We start from the raw sequence: 18,750 nt of genomic DNA, 5'->3' as shown, positions 1-18,750 counted from the left end.
AAACACAGTAATGCTTACACATTACTGATTCACGGCAGAAATAAGCGCCCTTGTGGTAACCATAATCTAGCCGGCATCCTGTGCAAAAGAAGCCTCCTAGTGAAATATATTATGCGCATAGTTTGATATTAGAATTAAGATTCAAGTTACTTGTATAATATGTTGAATGTACCTAAGTAGAATAATGAACCTAGAACTAGTATGTAAGTGCAAATCAGTTGTTAATGTTAAGTTGAATTATTGTTGGTACATCTAATAAAATAAATAATTAATATGGTGGCCAATCCAAAGGATTTTTATTGCTCCCAATCACGATCAAAACCGTTTTGTGTTATTTCAGGTAGGGTTTACGTTTTAAAAGTTATTGTTGACCTCTCCAGTTGTAAATATTTATTTATTTATTAAGAAGCCAACGTGCATACATCTATCTTGATCTATGGTCACATTTAAAAGTACTTTAATAATGTTGTACACTTCACTTCTCAGGCTAACTCAACATGCATAATAGGCATAATTTACAGTCTTTGTTTAACTAAAACTTTTTATTTTATGTAACTTAACTTAAGAACAGGTAAAAGATATCTCTTTTATCTGTTCTGTGGTCCTGACTAACCCAATAACAGTATAAATGAATTAGAATATAAATTATCAATATTAATCAATATTAAAAAAAAAAAGATTTGATGAAGAGATTTTCAAAATTAGTCAGTTTTCATTTAAATGTTGAAATCAATAAGATATTCAATAAAATAAAAGTAACCGTCGATAAGTTTATTGGGACAGAAAGTCAACGAAAGTTTTTTTATCTCAACTAAGAGATAGACTGAATATTGGGAACGACCGTTAGGCATGAGTGACGTCACACCCCAATTTTTATCACTTTGTCGCTTGAAAAATTCGGATTTTATACAACGCGTTTGATTTCTGACCGCTACATCATTATCAAAATTCAAAGTGGATTCGTCAACATTCATTAAGTTGATTGATTATTTCGTTTCCTGGATAAGTTTTTTTGGAAACTAATAGAGATGTACCGACATAATATATGGGAAATCTAAAATCTGTTATAATGCGTATTGTAAACTCTAAACCGTCTATCATAATATAACCATATATCTTAATAAAAGTATTATGACCGTACTAAAATTATAGTGCTGTTGGGATGAAATCCGTAGCCAATATTAATTAGTGCTCAAGCACAAGCACCTTGAGGATATTAATCTTACTTTAGGGATTCTGTAACCAATATTTAAACGGTACTTTTTGGTTATTGACGTAATTTATTTCTTAGAAACTTATTTTTCATGTTAACAGGAAAAATAAATGTTAAAATAATTGCTGGAACAGTTAGCAGCCCACCTCCAAGAAACAAGAGAGACATTTAAGTAAAAAAGGATGCTTTAACAAAAGACGTTATATTAGCAAGCCATAGAAAACAAAAATCTAAAAAGACATTGTGAAATTAAAAATAATTGTTAAAACAGCAGCCTAAAGGTTCCGTAGCATCGCACAAGATTTTAGAGAATTACTTTGTGTTTTACGAGTATAATTTTCGAGTATATATTTTTATATTTATTAATAAAAAACAAATTTTACATTGCGGTTTCAAAGCAATAAAAACCACTGAGGTTTGTACAATTGCTAAATTAAGTCTGTAGACTTAACTTAGCAATTGTACAAACTTAAAAATTAGACTTAACCCAACAGAGTTAAATTAATAAAAGAAAAAATAGTTCACAATCACTTAGCTATATATTATAATTATACAAATAAAAGTAAAAGTACTTGATACAATTAATAGTTAAGCACGATAAGTTGATCGGTGGTCAGTCAAGTCTTAAAAAGTATTTTTTAAATTCTGTTTTAAATTAGTCTCAGTCAACGAGTCGGTCAAGTCACGTGGCAGTTTATTAATCAGTCTAGGTACTATGTAAGCTGTTTTTTGAAACCCTTTTTTTTAAATCTGATTTTCGCAAAGCGTTCGCCACTATGCTCTCATGAAATAAATATTATGATATCCAAATTAACCAAAATACCCACAGACTTTTACCCCCAGTTCTTCTCAGTTTAAGGTAAATGTATCTATAGTTAAACAAACTCCCGCCTCGTCTGTCTGTATAAATGCGATAAAATAAAAAACATCCAATCAGATTATTATGCGGTGTGCACCAATAAAACTTGATGTTGAGTTTGCAAAAAGCAACAATTTAATTAAGATATTTACACTGACCTTACTAAGGCGTTTGACAATGTGGATCACAATATTCTTATTAATAAATTACAGAAATTTGGAATATCAAATGAACTTTTGGCATGGTGTCAGTATTTGTATAAGAACAATAACAAGGGAAGCAATTCAAAAAGCAATCTACTATTAGCACGTAGTTCTATAGTCTTGTGCGGAGCATGTTCGAGTATTGATCTCATGTCTATACCTTATACAACATCTGCATTAAAAGAATAGAATAAATTCAAAAAACGCTTGTAGGATATCTTATACATAAAATTCTCGTGTCCCGGTGTTTATTGCCGAACTGCTCCGAAACGGCTAAACCAATTTGTTTGAAAATTTGTGTATATCAGGTTGTATAAATGATTTAAGTTTTCTTTAGTGTTAATTCCGCCAATATTTGTTTTTAAAACAATTCGACACGTGTTTCGCCTCTACACGAGGCATCCTCAGGACATGCTGTCTCGCCAAAATCTGGCACGAGACTTTTGTTGAATTGCAAGATGGCAATTTAATTTGTTTAATAGTTTAGCATATAAATTTAATTTACGCGGATATATTGGATAGCTACTGTGTTCGGCTCAATTTTTTTAATATTAGAGTCTGGCAGAGATTGAAGATAGAAATAATTAGATTTAATTTTAGGATGAACTATTTCAACTTATATAAACGAACTCCAAATAATTAAATAAAAGCTCATGAATAGATAAATGTAGAATTATGTGCCCTCGTATTTGCAATTGAACTTAATTATTAAACATAACAACAGCACACACACGCAGACCTGTAATAATATTCAATGTTCCCAATTAAGATCGAATGCATAACTAGTTTATTGATAAACAAACTCGTACCCAAGTAGTCACAATGGCTCGTGAGCACTTTGCATCAATGTAAGACACAGGATAGGCAAAGTAACTATTAGCCCCGATTACACTTATGAAGTTTAATAAATCTCAGTTTTTCGTAAACGAGTTCAAATGCCAGTCTTTATCTCGATTAACAAACAACAAACACAAAGCAATTTCACCAATACCTTTTGAGAGTGCTGGCGTAAACTGAGCTTACGTTTCATAAACAATAGAATGTATCAAATAACTTTTAGTCTACTTAGATCTCATTTAGAATATGTGTCAACAATCTGGAATCCGTTTAATGCAATCTCCATTCAAAAATTAAAAATGATTCAAATTTTTTTTTTAAGAATCCTTAATTACCGTATGCGTATACCCCGCTGCTCTTACAATGAACTGTTAGTTAAACATAATACCCTATCCTTGAGTAGCCGTACACGGTTAATTGACGCAGTAACGCTGTATAAAATTTAATTTAATGGCGAGATTAAGTCATCAAAATTGTTATCTGAGATTAATTTCCGTGTACCATCTATAGCCACTAGATCACAAAACTTATTCCACCTCTCTAAAACTAGGACCTATTTTGGTAAACGTGCGCCACTTTACAGTATATGTACACTACATAATCTGACGTTGAATAACATTAATATGCTTTCGTGCTCCCTAATTAATGAAATACCCACTGATGTACGGAACTGTATAAATCCTCGTAATATTAAGAAAAAACTGAAATCATACTTTTTAAGTCACTTAAAATAAATATATTTACACAATTTATCTAACTGGCACTAATGTTCTGTAGTTAATGTACCTAGATTTAACTCTTTGTTAGCATATATTACAAACTCGTGTGGCTTTCTGATGCTAGCTTTAAGTATTTTCTTTTGTAAACTTTAATGTTAATAAATAAATAAATAAATAAATAAATAAATAAAATAATAATTACCTATAAAACTAATCTTAAAAAAATATTCAGTTCTAATCAAACTTAAATCTTATTATTTTTGTTTTCTATATTCTAGTTTTACAATTATATAGCTTACTTTTACTAAGTTTTACTTTCCTTTGCTTCGATTAACTTTTATTGTAAATTGTACGTGCACGCTTGCACCTAAGCAGATGTCACTTTTATCTTTAACATCTATGTTCTTAGTGAGATATTCCAAGCGAACAATTGTAATTATTTTAGTTGTATAATTTGAATGTTTATTTAATTCGTTTTTGTTTTCTTTCCAATAAAGTAAATAAATTCTTAATTCTAAATAAAACTGTTATCGATAAGTATGAACAATATCAAAATTGTTATATGTAATTGTTTCTATAACTATTACTAAAGCTTTTGAACGCGATCAAATATTCTGAACGTCCAAAATTCAGCGGTAAAAATTTTAACATGTTTAGGCTATAACTACGTTTAGTTTGTGTTGGTGAAATCCGAACGAATCTGTAAACTCGTTTACGCTCGTAAGCTTAGCTCAAAGTATTCTAATGTACGTATATGTACGTATTCTACTTCAATCAATAACGTTCTATACATATCGACATATCATTCGCAGTCTGACAGTGGAACGGCAAAAGTGTGCTTAAAAACAATTTAAGCACACTTTTCTACTTAGTCGTGTGTCAACTGTGTGTCAATCACCAAGTCTAAGTGAGCCTTAAAAAAGTGCTCAAATAATACGTTAACGACGCAAAAATAAATGTGTGACCTATCATCGGTAAGTTTATTTTAATATAAGATTGGTTTGCATAAAGCGTAAACTATTTAGTAAAACGAATATTTTTTCATTAAATATGGTACAATTATTGACAAGTATTCACACCCCTTTCTCTCCCGCTTGTCAGAATGTCACTGTCCAAATCGGGTGCTAAATTCAAAATACGCAACTTAAACTAAAAAATTAATGTTTACATTGCTGCCTATTGACCAATAATATCTTAAACAACTGGAGTAAACGCAGAAATGTAAAGATATGATAGTCGAAGCTTATTATGGTGTCATTTGTGGCATGTGCCATTTCCTATGTTTTTGTATGAAGGGAATTGTCCATATGTATAGAATGTCATTGAATTCAATGGTGAAATCGACGCTAAGAGAAGAACTAGTCATAAAAGCATTTGTATGCTTACGTGATCTATATTTTACTGTATTATAATTGGGTGATGGTGACACGAATTTACATGTTAGAACTACTACGGCACGCGAACTTAATTTTACAACATGCAATATAATATATGGCAATCGTTTAGTTTTATCAGACTCATAAAAATGTTCTTGTATGCGTTTTACTTTGTTTTCTAAGTGCTTAACCGTGTATAAAATTCAAAGAACACTTTATAATATTACAATTATTTTACGCTAATATTATAAACGTTTTTTTTTATGAAAATTAGGGATGAGACGATCAGGACGTTCAGCTGATCACAACGAAGTGCCGCTCAGGATTCTTGAAAAATCCCAAAAATTCTGTGCAGCACCACATTTGCGCTCGTCACCTTGAGACATAAGATGTTAAGTCTCATTTGCCCAGTAATTTCACTAGCTCGGCGCTCGCACTTCAGACCGAAACACAGTAATGTTTACACATTACTGCTTCGTGGCAGAAATAGGCGCCTTTATGGTACCCATAATCTAGCCGGCATCCTGTGCTAAGGAGCCTACCACTGAGAGTATTTTGTATACATAATATTAGCAATTTTCTTGATGTCTTTTTGTGAGTTTTGTTGATATTATTTAAGTACGTGTACCATCGGTCAGATATAGACCCTCTGTGAATAAAAACACCACACTGTTTAGGCGACAGTGCCCGGTTAGCATCCTAGTGAAGGGGTAATGAAGTGTGTGTGAGTCAATGTGTATTTTCCAAGGTAGCAGTAGGTGCCTATGTTACTGCTCCATCCAATTATATAAAAATTTATGTGTATGTTTATATCTGATATACTCTACAATGGCTGCACTTTTTAGGGTTCCGTAGCCAAATGGCAAAAAACGAAACCGTTATGAATTCGTCATGTCTGTCTATCTGTCCGTGTATGTCATAGCCACTTTTTTCCGAAACCATAAAAACTATATTTAATTGTTGAGAGTCGGTAAGTAAGTAGATGTATTTTTTTCATCAAACCCATACATCTATGACAGGTGTTGAAATGAAAATGATATTGAGATTTCTAATACCACTTTTTTCTAAACTAAACTAATCGATTTAGAAAAAAATGATATGACGAGAGACATTTCCAAAGTGGTAAAATGTGCCCCCCCCCCTTGTAACTTCTAAAATAAGAGAATGATAATACTAAAAAAATATATGATGTCCATGCAAACTTCCACCGAAAAATGGTATGAACGAGATCAACTAAATAGTTTTTTTAATACGTATAAATGATGAGAGCTGATTTGCGATGTATGATTTTGAGCAACGATTTTTTGCCTTTTGCCACTGAAATAATTAAATATCATTTTCTTTTCTATATAACTTTTATATTATGTTCCTTGCTGCTAGGGAACCCTTCATGGGCCAGTCCAACTCGCACTTGGCCGCTTTTTTGTTTTTTGGTAACGTTATATTATAATACTTGTTTTCTTTACGTACCGGAAAAATCTCCCAACAACTCCCATCCCGAACTGCCTCCGGTTGGAGTTGTCCGCCAGAGGCTCCAACATTGGTGTGTGTATTCGAACACCTCCTGCACTCCAAGAGACATTTCTCTCCGGTCTTCTGTACTCCACTCCAGATGAACCCAGCGGAGATCGAACACTATGGATACAATATTAATTTTAAATAAGACCTCTGCTCCAAATCGATAAAGTTATATATAAAATATAATATTCTATGAAATATTTAATCAATAAAATCCGGAAGGGCACTGAATGTTTTAAGAATAAAAAGGCCGTTAAAAAATCGCCTATCATCGTGGTAGAGCAAGAAGATTTCAAGCTTCTCATACTTGTAGACAAATGCAAAAACAAAAATTAAAACTTTGTGATTGAAGAATAACATTCATCATTTATTAATTTTAAATCTGAAAGACCGGGATATAGAATTTATGTCGCTTTCATTCGTGTATGTGAAACCCTTCAATTTATTAATAAAAAAGAATTTCTTGCTAAAGAAACTTGGGTTATTCTATTAGGAGCGTTACTGTCACTAACTCAATAATTAGCAATCAACATCAACATAATTTTCTTTTGCTTATTCCTCAATAAAATTATTTTCTCAACCCCTAACGAGTATCTATGTGCCGTCTCCAATTATTTAAGAAATTCAAGTATCAAAATATAAAATTTTTAACATCTACCGCCACGAAAGATTTCTTCTTCTCTCTTAGAACACCAATTGTTTCCGAAGCGGTAGTAGTATTTTTTTTTATGGAATAGGAGGACAAACGAGCGTACGGGTCACCTGTTGTTAAGTGATCACCGCCGCCCATACTCTCTTGCAACACCAGAGGAATCACAGGAGCGTTGCCGGCCTTTAAGGAAGGTGTACGCGCTTTTTTTGAAGGTACCCATGTCGTATCGTCCCGGAAACACCGCACAAGGAAGTTCATTCCACAGCTTTGTAGTACGTGGAAGAAAGCTCCTTGTAAACCGCACTGTGGAGGACCGCCACACATCCAGATGGTGAGGATGATATCCTAACTTGTGGCGTGTCGTGCGAAGGTGGAATTCGGCGGCAGGAATTAGGTACAACAGCTCTTCGGAACACTCCCCGTGATAAATGCGGTAGAAGACACACAATGAAGCGACGTCTCTACGTAACGCCAAGTAATCCAGCCGTTCACAGAGTACTGGGTCCCCGACAATTCGCGCTGCTCTGCGTTGCACGCGGTCAAATGGATCGAGCTGATACTGGGGTGCGCCAGACCAGAGATGACAGCAATACTCCAAGTGTGGCCGGACCTGCGCTTTGTACAGCGCTAGAATGTGGGCCGGCTTGAAGTATTGCCGTGCTCTATTAATGACGCCCAGCAATTCCTTTGAAGCCAATTTGGCTTTGCCCTCCAGATGGCCACGGAATTGGCAATTGCTCGAGATTTCGAGACCCAGTATTCCGATACTAGGCGAGGCTTTTAGGGAAGTGTTGTCGAAGAGCGGTGATGCGACAAATGGGTTTTTTTTAGTGGTAAACGCGCAAACTTGAGTCTTCTGGGGGTTAAATTGGACAAGGTTCAATTTACCCCATTCCGCGACCTTCTCAAGAGAGGACTCGATAGAAGACATAAGTTTCTCCCGGCACTGGTCGACGATTTCCCGAGAGAGACGTGCATGGCCCGTGTATACGGCATCACCAGTGCTGTCATCTGCAAAGCAATGAATGTATCATTGATATGCAGAAGAAACAGCGTAGGAGATAGCATACAGCCTTGGGGCACTCCAGCATTCACGGGCTTCGGGTTCGAGCAATGTCCGTCGACAACGACCTGTATGCTGCGCCCAGTGAGGAAGCTGGAGGTCCACTTGCACAAGCTCTCGGGAAGCCCAAATGATGGAAGTTTGGAGAGGAGCGCCTTGTGCCATACACGATCAAAGGCCTTCGCTATATCCAGGCTAACTGCCAGGCCTTCCCCCTTGCTTTCAATAGCCGCAGCCCATCTATGTGTTAGGTATACAGAAGATCACCTGCCGACCGACCATGGCGAAACCCGTATTGTCGGTCGTTGATCAACTGGTGACCCTCTAGGTATACCAAGAGCTGACGGCTAATTATGCTCTCCATGATTTTGGAGAGCAGGGAGGTAATAGCAATAGGCCTATAGTTTGCCGGATCCGAACTGTTTCCTTTTTTTGGATCGGATGGACAAGGGCTGACTTCCATGAGTCAGGGACTACGCCTTTGGAATAAGAGTGCCGGAATAAACGCGTTAGCACCGGCGTCAACTCAGGGGCACACGTTCTAAGCGCGATTGGAGAAATGCCATCCGGCCCGCTCGACTTCCTGACGTCCAACGAAAACAGAGCTCGCCTAACAGTTTTCTGTCTGAACTGTACTTCAGGCAGCTCTGACACCGCGGGATGGTCGGCGGTGTTTTTCCGTTGTCGTCAAGAGTCGAGTTGGAGGCGAAAAGAACGCACAGGAGATCGGCTTTCTCTTTAGCCGTATGGGCCAGGGTGTCATTCCTCATGTGCAACGGCGGCATGGACGGCTGGCTGAAGTTACCAAGAGCAGCTTTCGACAACGACCCGAACTTGCGTGTTCCGGTCGGGTAACTGGAAAGCTGCTCGCCGATTTTGACGACGTGTTTTGACTTTGCACGGGCGATTTGCCGCTTAAAAAATCTGGAAGCACGGTTGTATTTCCTCTTTAGAACTATGCAGTTCGGATACTTTGTGCCCAGCACCGCAACCCAAGTTCGATACGCCTGTTTTTTGCAGTCAGATGCTTAACTGACGCATCGAACCAGGGCTGTGATCTGCCACCGATCGGTACTACAGAGCATGGTATAAAAATATCCATGCCCTGTAGTATCACATCGGCTACTGCAACGGCGCAGGCACTAGGATCATCCGAAGGGAAACAAACCCTGCTCCAAGGGTAGGATGCAAAAAAGGAACGCATCCTATCCCAATCTGCTGACTTGTAGTGCCAAGCGGCGGGTCGCTGGTGGTCTGCGACGTGGGCGTCGTATAGGCACTACACTCCTGACCAGGCAATGGTCGGACGTTCCGAGAGGGGCGTCGACAATGACCTGGTAACCATCGGGATGTGTAGTCAGCAGAAGATCTAATAAGGACGGCATGTGGCTATCCACATCCGGGAGCCGCGTTGGCGACTCAACCAATTGGGACAGATCGTACGCCTATGCAAAATTATGCACAGATCGCCCTGCGTAGTCTGTGGTACGTGATCCAAGCCATTCGGCATTGTGCCCGTTGAAATCACCCAAGACTACGATTTCAGCGGAGGGGATCTGTGCAAGCACGTCGTAAATTGCCGCTTGAACGCAGCCCATGAGATGATCGGTTTCTGCGTTACCACTATGGGACCTGTAGACACACGCATAGATGCGGACGCGGTACTCTAAATCTACGCGGAGCCAGAGAGTGGACAGGTCCCTCAAAATTGCCGAGACGGCGACAGCAGATATCCTCCCTAACGTACACACATACCCCGGCATGAGGCAAAAAATTGTGCTCAATTTTGTACCCGGGGTACGTTTAATATGACGTATCGCTAGGTCGAGATATCTGCGTCTCCGTAAGGAAACACAAGGCCGGCTTCGCCGTCTCAAGGTGGTGGTGGACGGCGTTTAAGTTGAAGTGAATTCCCCTGATATTGCAAAAGTCCACGTTGAGTGTGGAGCGGGGTGCCGTGGTGTTACTGCCTCGTTTGTCCTTGGTCATGCGCGGTACTGTGCCCTCCCCAGAATACGAAGGGCAGCCCGAGCTAGAGTGCTCGGGGAGGGATTCTCCGACTCTGGTAGAGCCGGTACCCTCCTGGGGTACTATCTCTTTAGGGACCGCTTTCTTAATCTTTGTTGGGGATGGGGGGGGAATGGCCTCCGGTCCTCGACACTAACCTATGCGAAACATAGCGGCACTAGGCCGCTACTTCACGCCGGTATTCTGTGCGAGTGTGGTAATTAACCCAGACGAGTCTGGCCCGATTGTGCTGACGTCAAAAGACGGCTGCGTGACTCTCCCACTTCTAAATTTCTATTTCTAGTTAGTTAATTTCTAGTATTTAATATATTAGAAATTACATCAAAAAGAATTCTAAAGGAATCAATTTCGAGAAAATAAATGCCTTTTATACCGGGATTAGCTGCAGACCGTCACACAGAGAAAAATAGCGACTGTCCCATTTCTTACGTCATGAGAGATGCCAACCTTTTACAATTTTTGATGCTGGGTAAGACAGAAGGCAAGAGAAGTGTTGCATGTAGAATGAAATCATCCAAGAATACACGAATATCAATAGAGTGAAGACCTATTTAGCATGGCACAAAACAGAAAACTGATTACAAAGTTGACAATCACTTTCAATAGTGCAGAGAAAGAGAGAGATATATTATAATCTACAAAAGATAATACAAAAGAATACAAAGGTACAAATAAAGATCGTCATTATGTAAAGGGCTCTATAGATTTACGCCATGCCTTGATCTAAATAGAAGCTTCAATGCAGAACTTCAATACTTCTAAATATAAGCATTGAAGTTCTGCATTGTTTCAATCTGGATACAATAGTGCCTTTGAAATATAGTCATGTAAAGGGCTCTATAGATTTACGCCATGCCTTAATCTAAATAGAAGCTTCAATGTAAAACTTCAATTCTTCTAAATAGAAGCATTGAATTCTACATTGATCTAATCTGGATACAACAGTGCCTTTGAACTATATTCAAGTACTTTTTTCCTTGTTTCCTTTTGATCCGCCAGATTAGCCTCACACCACGTTGTCTAAGCAGTATGTTGTCAATCAATCAAAAATATTTTATTTTGTAAGTAACTAAGTATACTTATTTATTCAAACAAAACAAATCTTGTAACTATATTTACAATACTATGACTACATAAAATTAAAACTATCATTACGTGGAAGCGTACCGAGAATACTGGCAACATTTCCGCGTTGGATAGCTAGGCTGATCCGTTGACCGAGATAGCTGCCAGCGTTTGGGTTTCCAGTAGCCTTATTGAGGCGCGAAGATAGTATTTTGATCATTCTCCGCGCCTCTGGGCCCCACGGGCAAAGTGACACAAACGGGCACAAATATGTATGACTCACTGAGACCAACATATTTGCGACGCTTGCCATCTTCGGCAGCCGAAGCAGCACCCCAGCACCAACTGACGTTACTTGTACATGAGAAGATGCCAGAGTGTCGATGCAAGTCGCGTCTCACACCAGCGCCATTCCCCGTGCCCAAGCCACCAGAGTCATTCCATCAGGACGCTTGCTATCACGGCGGATAATACCATTTGGTTCTAAAACAGCTGGTATATTAAGAGCGGCAAATGCCCTACGGATGACTTCATTAATGCTGGCGTGACGACTGATACGGCCACCCGATTTTAGGCAGGATAGCCCATGGCGCTGAAGAGCATCTACCTGAACGCCACATCTACATTGATGTGGTTTATTCAGTTTTATACCTAGCCGGAGTGATACGCATATTGACAATGTCATATTGTCAAGTAGCGTTCCAATCGGCGCAGAAGGCAAGGCTTGTAACTAAAAGCCTGACTCATATTGTGTCACGGCCAAAAGACGAACACCCTCTGTTCTGTCAGTAGATGAGATCAAAAGATCATCAAAGGCTGACTTACAAAGAAGTGCGTCCTATGCTTTTTGACACTTTTAATCGTCTGGAAAATTTTGGATACTTGCAATATTTAGCCAAGCATTGTTAGCTTCGTTCAAATACGCAATCTCTGAGTTACCTGGTACAAGATTTACAATTCTAGTAACCAAAGGTTGCGCACTATGAACAAAAGATAGAAATGCTGGTAAGGCAACGCCCGAATCTTTGCGAGTACCCAAACCACCAAACCGAATCGGTAAAGAGGCTTGAGACCATGCACGATCTGTAAACGCGCTATTCAAAACGGTTTCTAAAATATTTTTAAGTGAAATATAAATTACATCAAGTAAATTTGGTAATTTCCATAACGGGCTAGACCTTAAGAGGTACGTAAACTTTGGAACAAATAAACAAACCGAATAATAGTTAAGGCCATATGAGAATTAATTTTAAATAATCTGTCCGAAACGGTATTAAATTTTTTAATGTGATCATCTAAGATCGTTGAATTGAAACAGGAAATAATGGAATAACTAAGCATTACACTTGAAATTTGTATTCTTTATGGGAACGTTGGGTTCGTTGGTTGGTTCTGACGGGAAGCATCTGAAAAATCGTGAGAAGAATATTGCGAGTAAGCTCAAACAGCAGTGCTGAAGGTTTTTGGAGTCTACTCTTTAAGAATCGATTTTCATATAAGGCGCCCGGTATGAGAAAAATTTGGAGAGTAAAATCTGCTCATCAAAATTTGATAGTAACGTTTTTCTCATTTAAATAAAAACAGACTTTGTCTGCTTACAAATAAGGCAACAATTAGCATTGTATTTTCCTGTCGGCCACCTAGCGTTACTTTTGAAAATTATTTTATTTTGCAATAAGAAGTGTTGTGGCTAGTGCAAGATAGTTTCCTAAACTTTATTAGATGGCGTTGAGCCACAGACACCCCTTATGTGAGTTCAAATTAAAAACAAATAATACAAGATTAAACGTCATCTAGTGTCACTTTCATAAACTATTTCGTATTTCTAAATCGAACAATGAATCTTTCGAGTAATACGTACGTACAACATAACAGTTTTGGAGTTTACTCCTTAAGAATCGATTTTCATATAAGGTATGAGAAAAATGTGGAGAGTAAAATCTGCTCATCAAAATTTGATACTAACGTTTTTCTCATTTAAATAAAAACAGACTTTGTCTGCTTACAAATAAGGCTTGGAATTTATGGAATAAAAGAGGAACGAAACATCGTTTGTGTGTGACATAAGTCAATTTTTTTATGAAAATAATGGGACGAGACGAACAGGACGTTCAGCTAATGGTAATTGATACGCCATGCCCATTACAATGCAGGGCCGCTCAGGATTCTTGAATACCCAAAAAATTCTGAGTGGCACTACAATTGCGCTCGTCACCTTGAGACATACGATGTTAAGTCTCATTTGCCCAGTAATTTCACTAGCTACGCCCTTCAGACAGAAATAGGCACCGTTGTGGTACCAATAATCTAGTCGGCAACCTGTGCAATGGAACCTCTCACTGGTAATATAACTAATCCATAAAATATAATAACAGACAACACGAGACTGAAACGTAAAAACATTGGCAGAATTTTCCAAATGAGCTGCTATCAAACGGATTTATCAGAAGACAGTTTTTAGGAAGATATCACGTTGCGCATATGTTAGTTTTGGGAAGATTAAATCTTCAATTCAGACCCATGTCACAGAGATTCGGACATCATGATATATTTGGTAGGCACGTGTTAGATATATACGGTTACATGTTATCTAATCAACCTACGCAACGCTATCTCTATATCATCTTGTGGCAAATTTGAAATTTCTTTTTTGCTATTTTTTATTCTTTGCACCAAGCCATTAAATAGATGTAAAAGTATTTTTGAAATGCTGTTTTCATAATATTTATTACATATTCATAAAAATATTATAATTTTTTTATTTATTTATTAATTAATTTATTGCTCCAACAGGGTGAACACCAATACAATTCCTTAATAACTAACACAGATATAACTAATTAAGTGACACCCCAATTATAGGTGCAAATCGAAAACAATTAACAAACGAACACAAACAGAGCATTACTTACGTTTTAGCAAAATTAATAAGGAATATATATTTAAAAAAATAGTATTTCAAAATTTTAAATTAATTAAAACTGTGAGAAATTAAATTTAAATTAAAATAAATTAAATTCGTCGTACGGAAAAAGAGCTCATCAAATAAATCAATCATAATACATTAGAACTACAACGATTACAATTGCAAAATAAGACATATTACACATCTTAATTCATTTTTAGAATATCTGTATATACAAGAAACAGACCTTTCAGAGACGCCCTAATAAACTAACAAACAGTTAAATTTGTCAAAATATCATTGTCTTACAATATCGGTATAGTGTACCCGTGACATTACAATATCACTAAAACCAGGCCGTTAAATTGTAAGAAATAAAGTCGATGGAGAATCAACCGTTAAATTATAATATCACTAGTGAAATTGTAATATCACGGATTCCAAAAAAACCGGCGACGTATATAATGTTGAAGGAACTGAAGGCGACTGACTGCTAGTTGCAGAAAGCATCCTTAAAGTTAATGTTTCATAGTACTAGCTGACCCGGCAAACGTTGTTTAGCCATGTAAAGTATAATTCACGCGATAGATTTATAAATAATAGCCTATGTGTTATTCTGTTGTGTAAGCTATACAATTATAAAGTTTCATCAAAATCCATTCAGTAGTTTTTGCGTTAAAGAAGTTCAAACATACATCCAGACATACAAACTTTCACATTTATAATATTATGTTTCATTAAATAAATACTAATGTCACTTTCTTTTTCATTTTGACAGTCAAAGATAGCATATGTTATAATGAGACTGCTGCTTTCTGCAATTAGGGGTGAAAGTATTTATTAAATATGAAAACTCATTAAAAATATAGCGTATGACGTCACGCAGACGAATGTGCGAAGGTACATCCATCGCGTCTATTTTATAAACGATTTTTGGATTCATTGATAATTGCAGGAAATAACGCTGTCACTATTACAACGATTTATTATTTCTTGTTATAATAAAATATCGAATGAACAATTCAATTGCTGATAACCAATTTCACCTCTTTTACTGTATATCGAAATAAAACGATCCAAACCGGTTCCAGCCTAACGGCTTAAATGTAATTTATTACATACGAATCCCTTATCAAAAAGGCGACTACAATAGAGCTGTGGACTTAGCAAAGATTAACATTTAGGTCAATAGTCCTTTGGCGTTTCAAATAACAATTTGAGTCGTATTAACATTTTTTTTTTCCTTAAATATTAATGCCCTATTTTCTCCATACAGGATGGTTTTTTGAGAAGGGCGGTGATGGCCAAGTAGGAAACTACGTGTATTAGAGGAAGGAGTCATGCCCTCGATGTATATGAAAACAATAACTAAATATTCAGTTTTTTTAAATTTCTAGAACTTTTGGCGGAAATTGACCCGAAATGATTTTTCAAAAAAAAAATACAAAATAAAACATTCTGTATTATTGAACCAATGGACTTTGTTGCTGATAAGGATCAATCTTTGCAAAGAAATGTATTACTAAAAACAAACTAATTATTGTTTTCTTATAAATCGAGGGCATGACTCCTTTCACAAATTTTGCGTATGACTTGTAGTTTCCGAATTGGCCATCATCGCAATTCTCAAAAAACCAACCTATATAATATTACTAGGTGACCCAACAGATGTTAAGATGCAAAGTGCCATGCTCAAAGTTTCGCTACGGGAACTATAAATAAAGATATAACATAAGATAACCGACCTAGCACCAAGGTTGCAAAACTTACGACTCAATGGGTAGGGTACATAGAACGAATGACTACTTGGGCGAGAAATTGACAAGCCTTCTACAAAGCAGACAAATTACCTCTGAAAAGGCTTCAAAAGGAATTGAATTAAATATAAGGAATTATCAAAACTAAAATAACTTACACAACCCCAAAGATGACAACACTAAAGTCTCAGTGGGCAGAGCAAAGAACGAATGACCATTTACTAAAAAACCACAACTATGTGGTTTACTATTTCTTCACGTTCTCATTCAAACAATTTTACTCTTCACCATCAGATTTCGCTGAACTTAATTATTAAGCTTTATTGAAAATTCACCCATAAATTAATTTGTAAATTAAGTCATTTCTTGTTTATTTTATTTAGAAAGTATATAATATTGAGTTTATTATAATTATGTCACCACCATTTTCTTCATTTCGTTATTAAGTGTTCCCAAAACTAAAAATCAAATAATACAAGTTTAAAAACTAAAATGTTTTCAAATCATAAAATAATGGCCTTCAGTATTACAATCAATAAGATTCACTCAAATGCGTAGATCAAAGACTTTTATAAGTAAAACAGAAAGCTTTTGCTTTCGAAAAACATATTTTGTATAAATTAATTTGCAAAAGCCACGAAGACAAGATGGCATACTATAACAAATTGAGGGTACAATGCAATTCAGCCGTATAATATGTTTATACAACGTCTTAATCTCATCACAAAATTCATGATGCAGTTACTGCTCCGTTCACTAGCTCCAAGTTTGTCAAGGCAATAGAAATTCTGTTTGAAGGCAAAGTTTAGTTAATAATCGCACTCCAGCAAGCTAACTTATTACAACATTATGCCGAGCCAACTCGATAGATTTATTAACTTCTAATTAAAATTATATACACTAGTGTACAGAGAGATTTTCTCGAACGTTATTGAAAATTTATAAAATACAAGGATAACATTGATATTTATGTATTTCTGGAGCAATGTTTAACATATTTAAAATATATCTTTACTCTATACATACATATAAATAAAATTAGAGTGTATGTTTGTAATATTGAAATAACCGTTTTTTACGACATATATATGAATATATACACGGTACATACACCAAAATATAATTTTTTTACAATTTTTGTGTGTCTGTTTGTTCCGGATAATCTCTGAAATGGCTGGACTGATTTTGACAGGACTTTTATTGGCTTCTAATATAACTCTTCAGTATCATCCGGAATAGAGACGGATTCAAAAAAATGACAGCTAACCCTCACGATTGAAGAGGCACATAAAGTAGATGGAATCAAGTTCATTAAATGGCTTGTAGTAGGAGTTGCAGGTAGGACCTGTCGCGTAAAGAAATAGTGTTAAACGCCCTCTACATAAAAAATGCAATAATAGGTCCAAAAAAGAAATTAGCACTGTTATGCACAATGCACAGTGAGCGTAGCGTGCCGCGGCAGTGCCCAGCGAGTGCCAGGACCGAATCGGCCCTTGCTGAGTCAACTATCTATTTCAACTATTTCAACAATAATTTCAGATAGAAAATTGCATACACGCTCCAATGTTTACTATTATTATTTTGCTCATTGTGTTTGAAAAAAAAATTACCAATTAGAACTACTCTCGACGCCTCATGCCGCTAACTTCATTTGTAATATACCTAGATTTATTATGATATCACTAAAGTGTACCCGTGACATTAAAATGACACTAAAACTAGGCCGAATATTACTGACGTGGTATTTCATGGATCTCACAACTTTTTACAGTAGAAGAACTGAGTTGCGAGACTTGGTTTTCTTACAAGTCATGTTTTTGATGGCATTTCACATTGACAGGAGAATAATAAGAGAAGGGCTGGAAGATGTTGACGTACCTTTTGTGTCCATCGTCAGGCTCGATGTCGACGTGTTGGTTGAGGGGTGAGGTGAGTGACGTAGGGGCAAAGAACACGTCGTCGAAGTCCGCGTCCTCGTGCGGACTGGTCGCGCTGCCTCGAAATGATCGTGACCACTGCGCCGAGGTAGATTGACGGGAACGTCTGGTCACCGCCTGAAAATAACATAGTTCTTAGATAATTTATAGAAAGGCATAAAAAGCTTTTATTTTCTCAAAATTTCTTTAGAATTCTTTTTAGTGTCATTTCTAATATACTAGACACTACTACCACTTCGGAAACAAATGGCACTCTGAGAGAGAAGAAGCAGCGCAAGAAACTCTCCCAGCATTTTTATTTGCGCTCTTTTTAATCAAATATACAATATTGCATTGTCATTGCTATTGCTATAAAATAATCATAATCTAGTCCCAGGCTGACGGAGCACTTAGATATTCAGCTGTGGAGTAGTAGGATTTACGGCTGAGCCATTTTTTTATAAAACATTTAAATTTATTTATAGATAATGCCTGAACAGTGGCTGAGACATAATTATAAAAGTGTATACATTTACCCTTAAAGCCATTATGTATCTTATGTATATACGTCTAGATAGAGTCTCTTGCTGTTAGACAACAGATAAAAACAGGCCAAAAATATTAGTTTAGTGTGTGTGA

At 36.6% G+C, this 18,750-nt stretch overlaps 1 protein-coding gene across 1 annotated transcript in view; it reads right to left on the bottom strand.

Moving 5' to 3' along the window:
• LOC126969542 (inactive rhomboid protein 1) overlaps nt 1-18,750 on the bottom strand; it is a 201,059-nt gene that overhangs the window by 23,794 nt on the left and 158,515 nt on the right. Inside the window, exons 4-5 of the mRNA XM_050815036.1 lie at nt 18,074-18,249; nt 6,678-6,842 (exon numbers count right to left, since the gene is read on the bottom strand). Coding sequence (XP_050670993.1) covers nt 6,678-6,842; nt 18,074-18,249 — 341 coding nt within the window. The remainder of the gene's footprint in view (nt 1-6,677; nt 6,843-18,073; nt 18,250-18,750) is intronic.

Source organism: Leptidea sinapis, chromosome 18, assembly GCF_905404315.1.
Source record: "Leptidea sinapis chromosome 18, ilLepSina1.1, whole genome shotgun sequence".
NCBI lineage: Eukaryota > Metazoa > Arthropoda > Insecta > Lepidoptera > Pieridae > Leptidea > Leptidea sinapis.
This window is presented reverse-complemented; position numbering and strand designations above follow the sequence as displayed.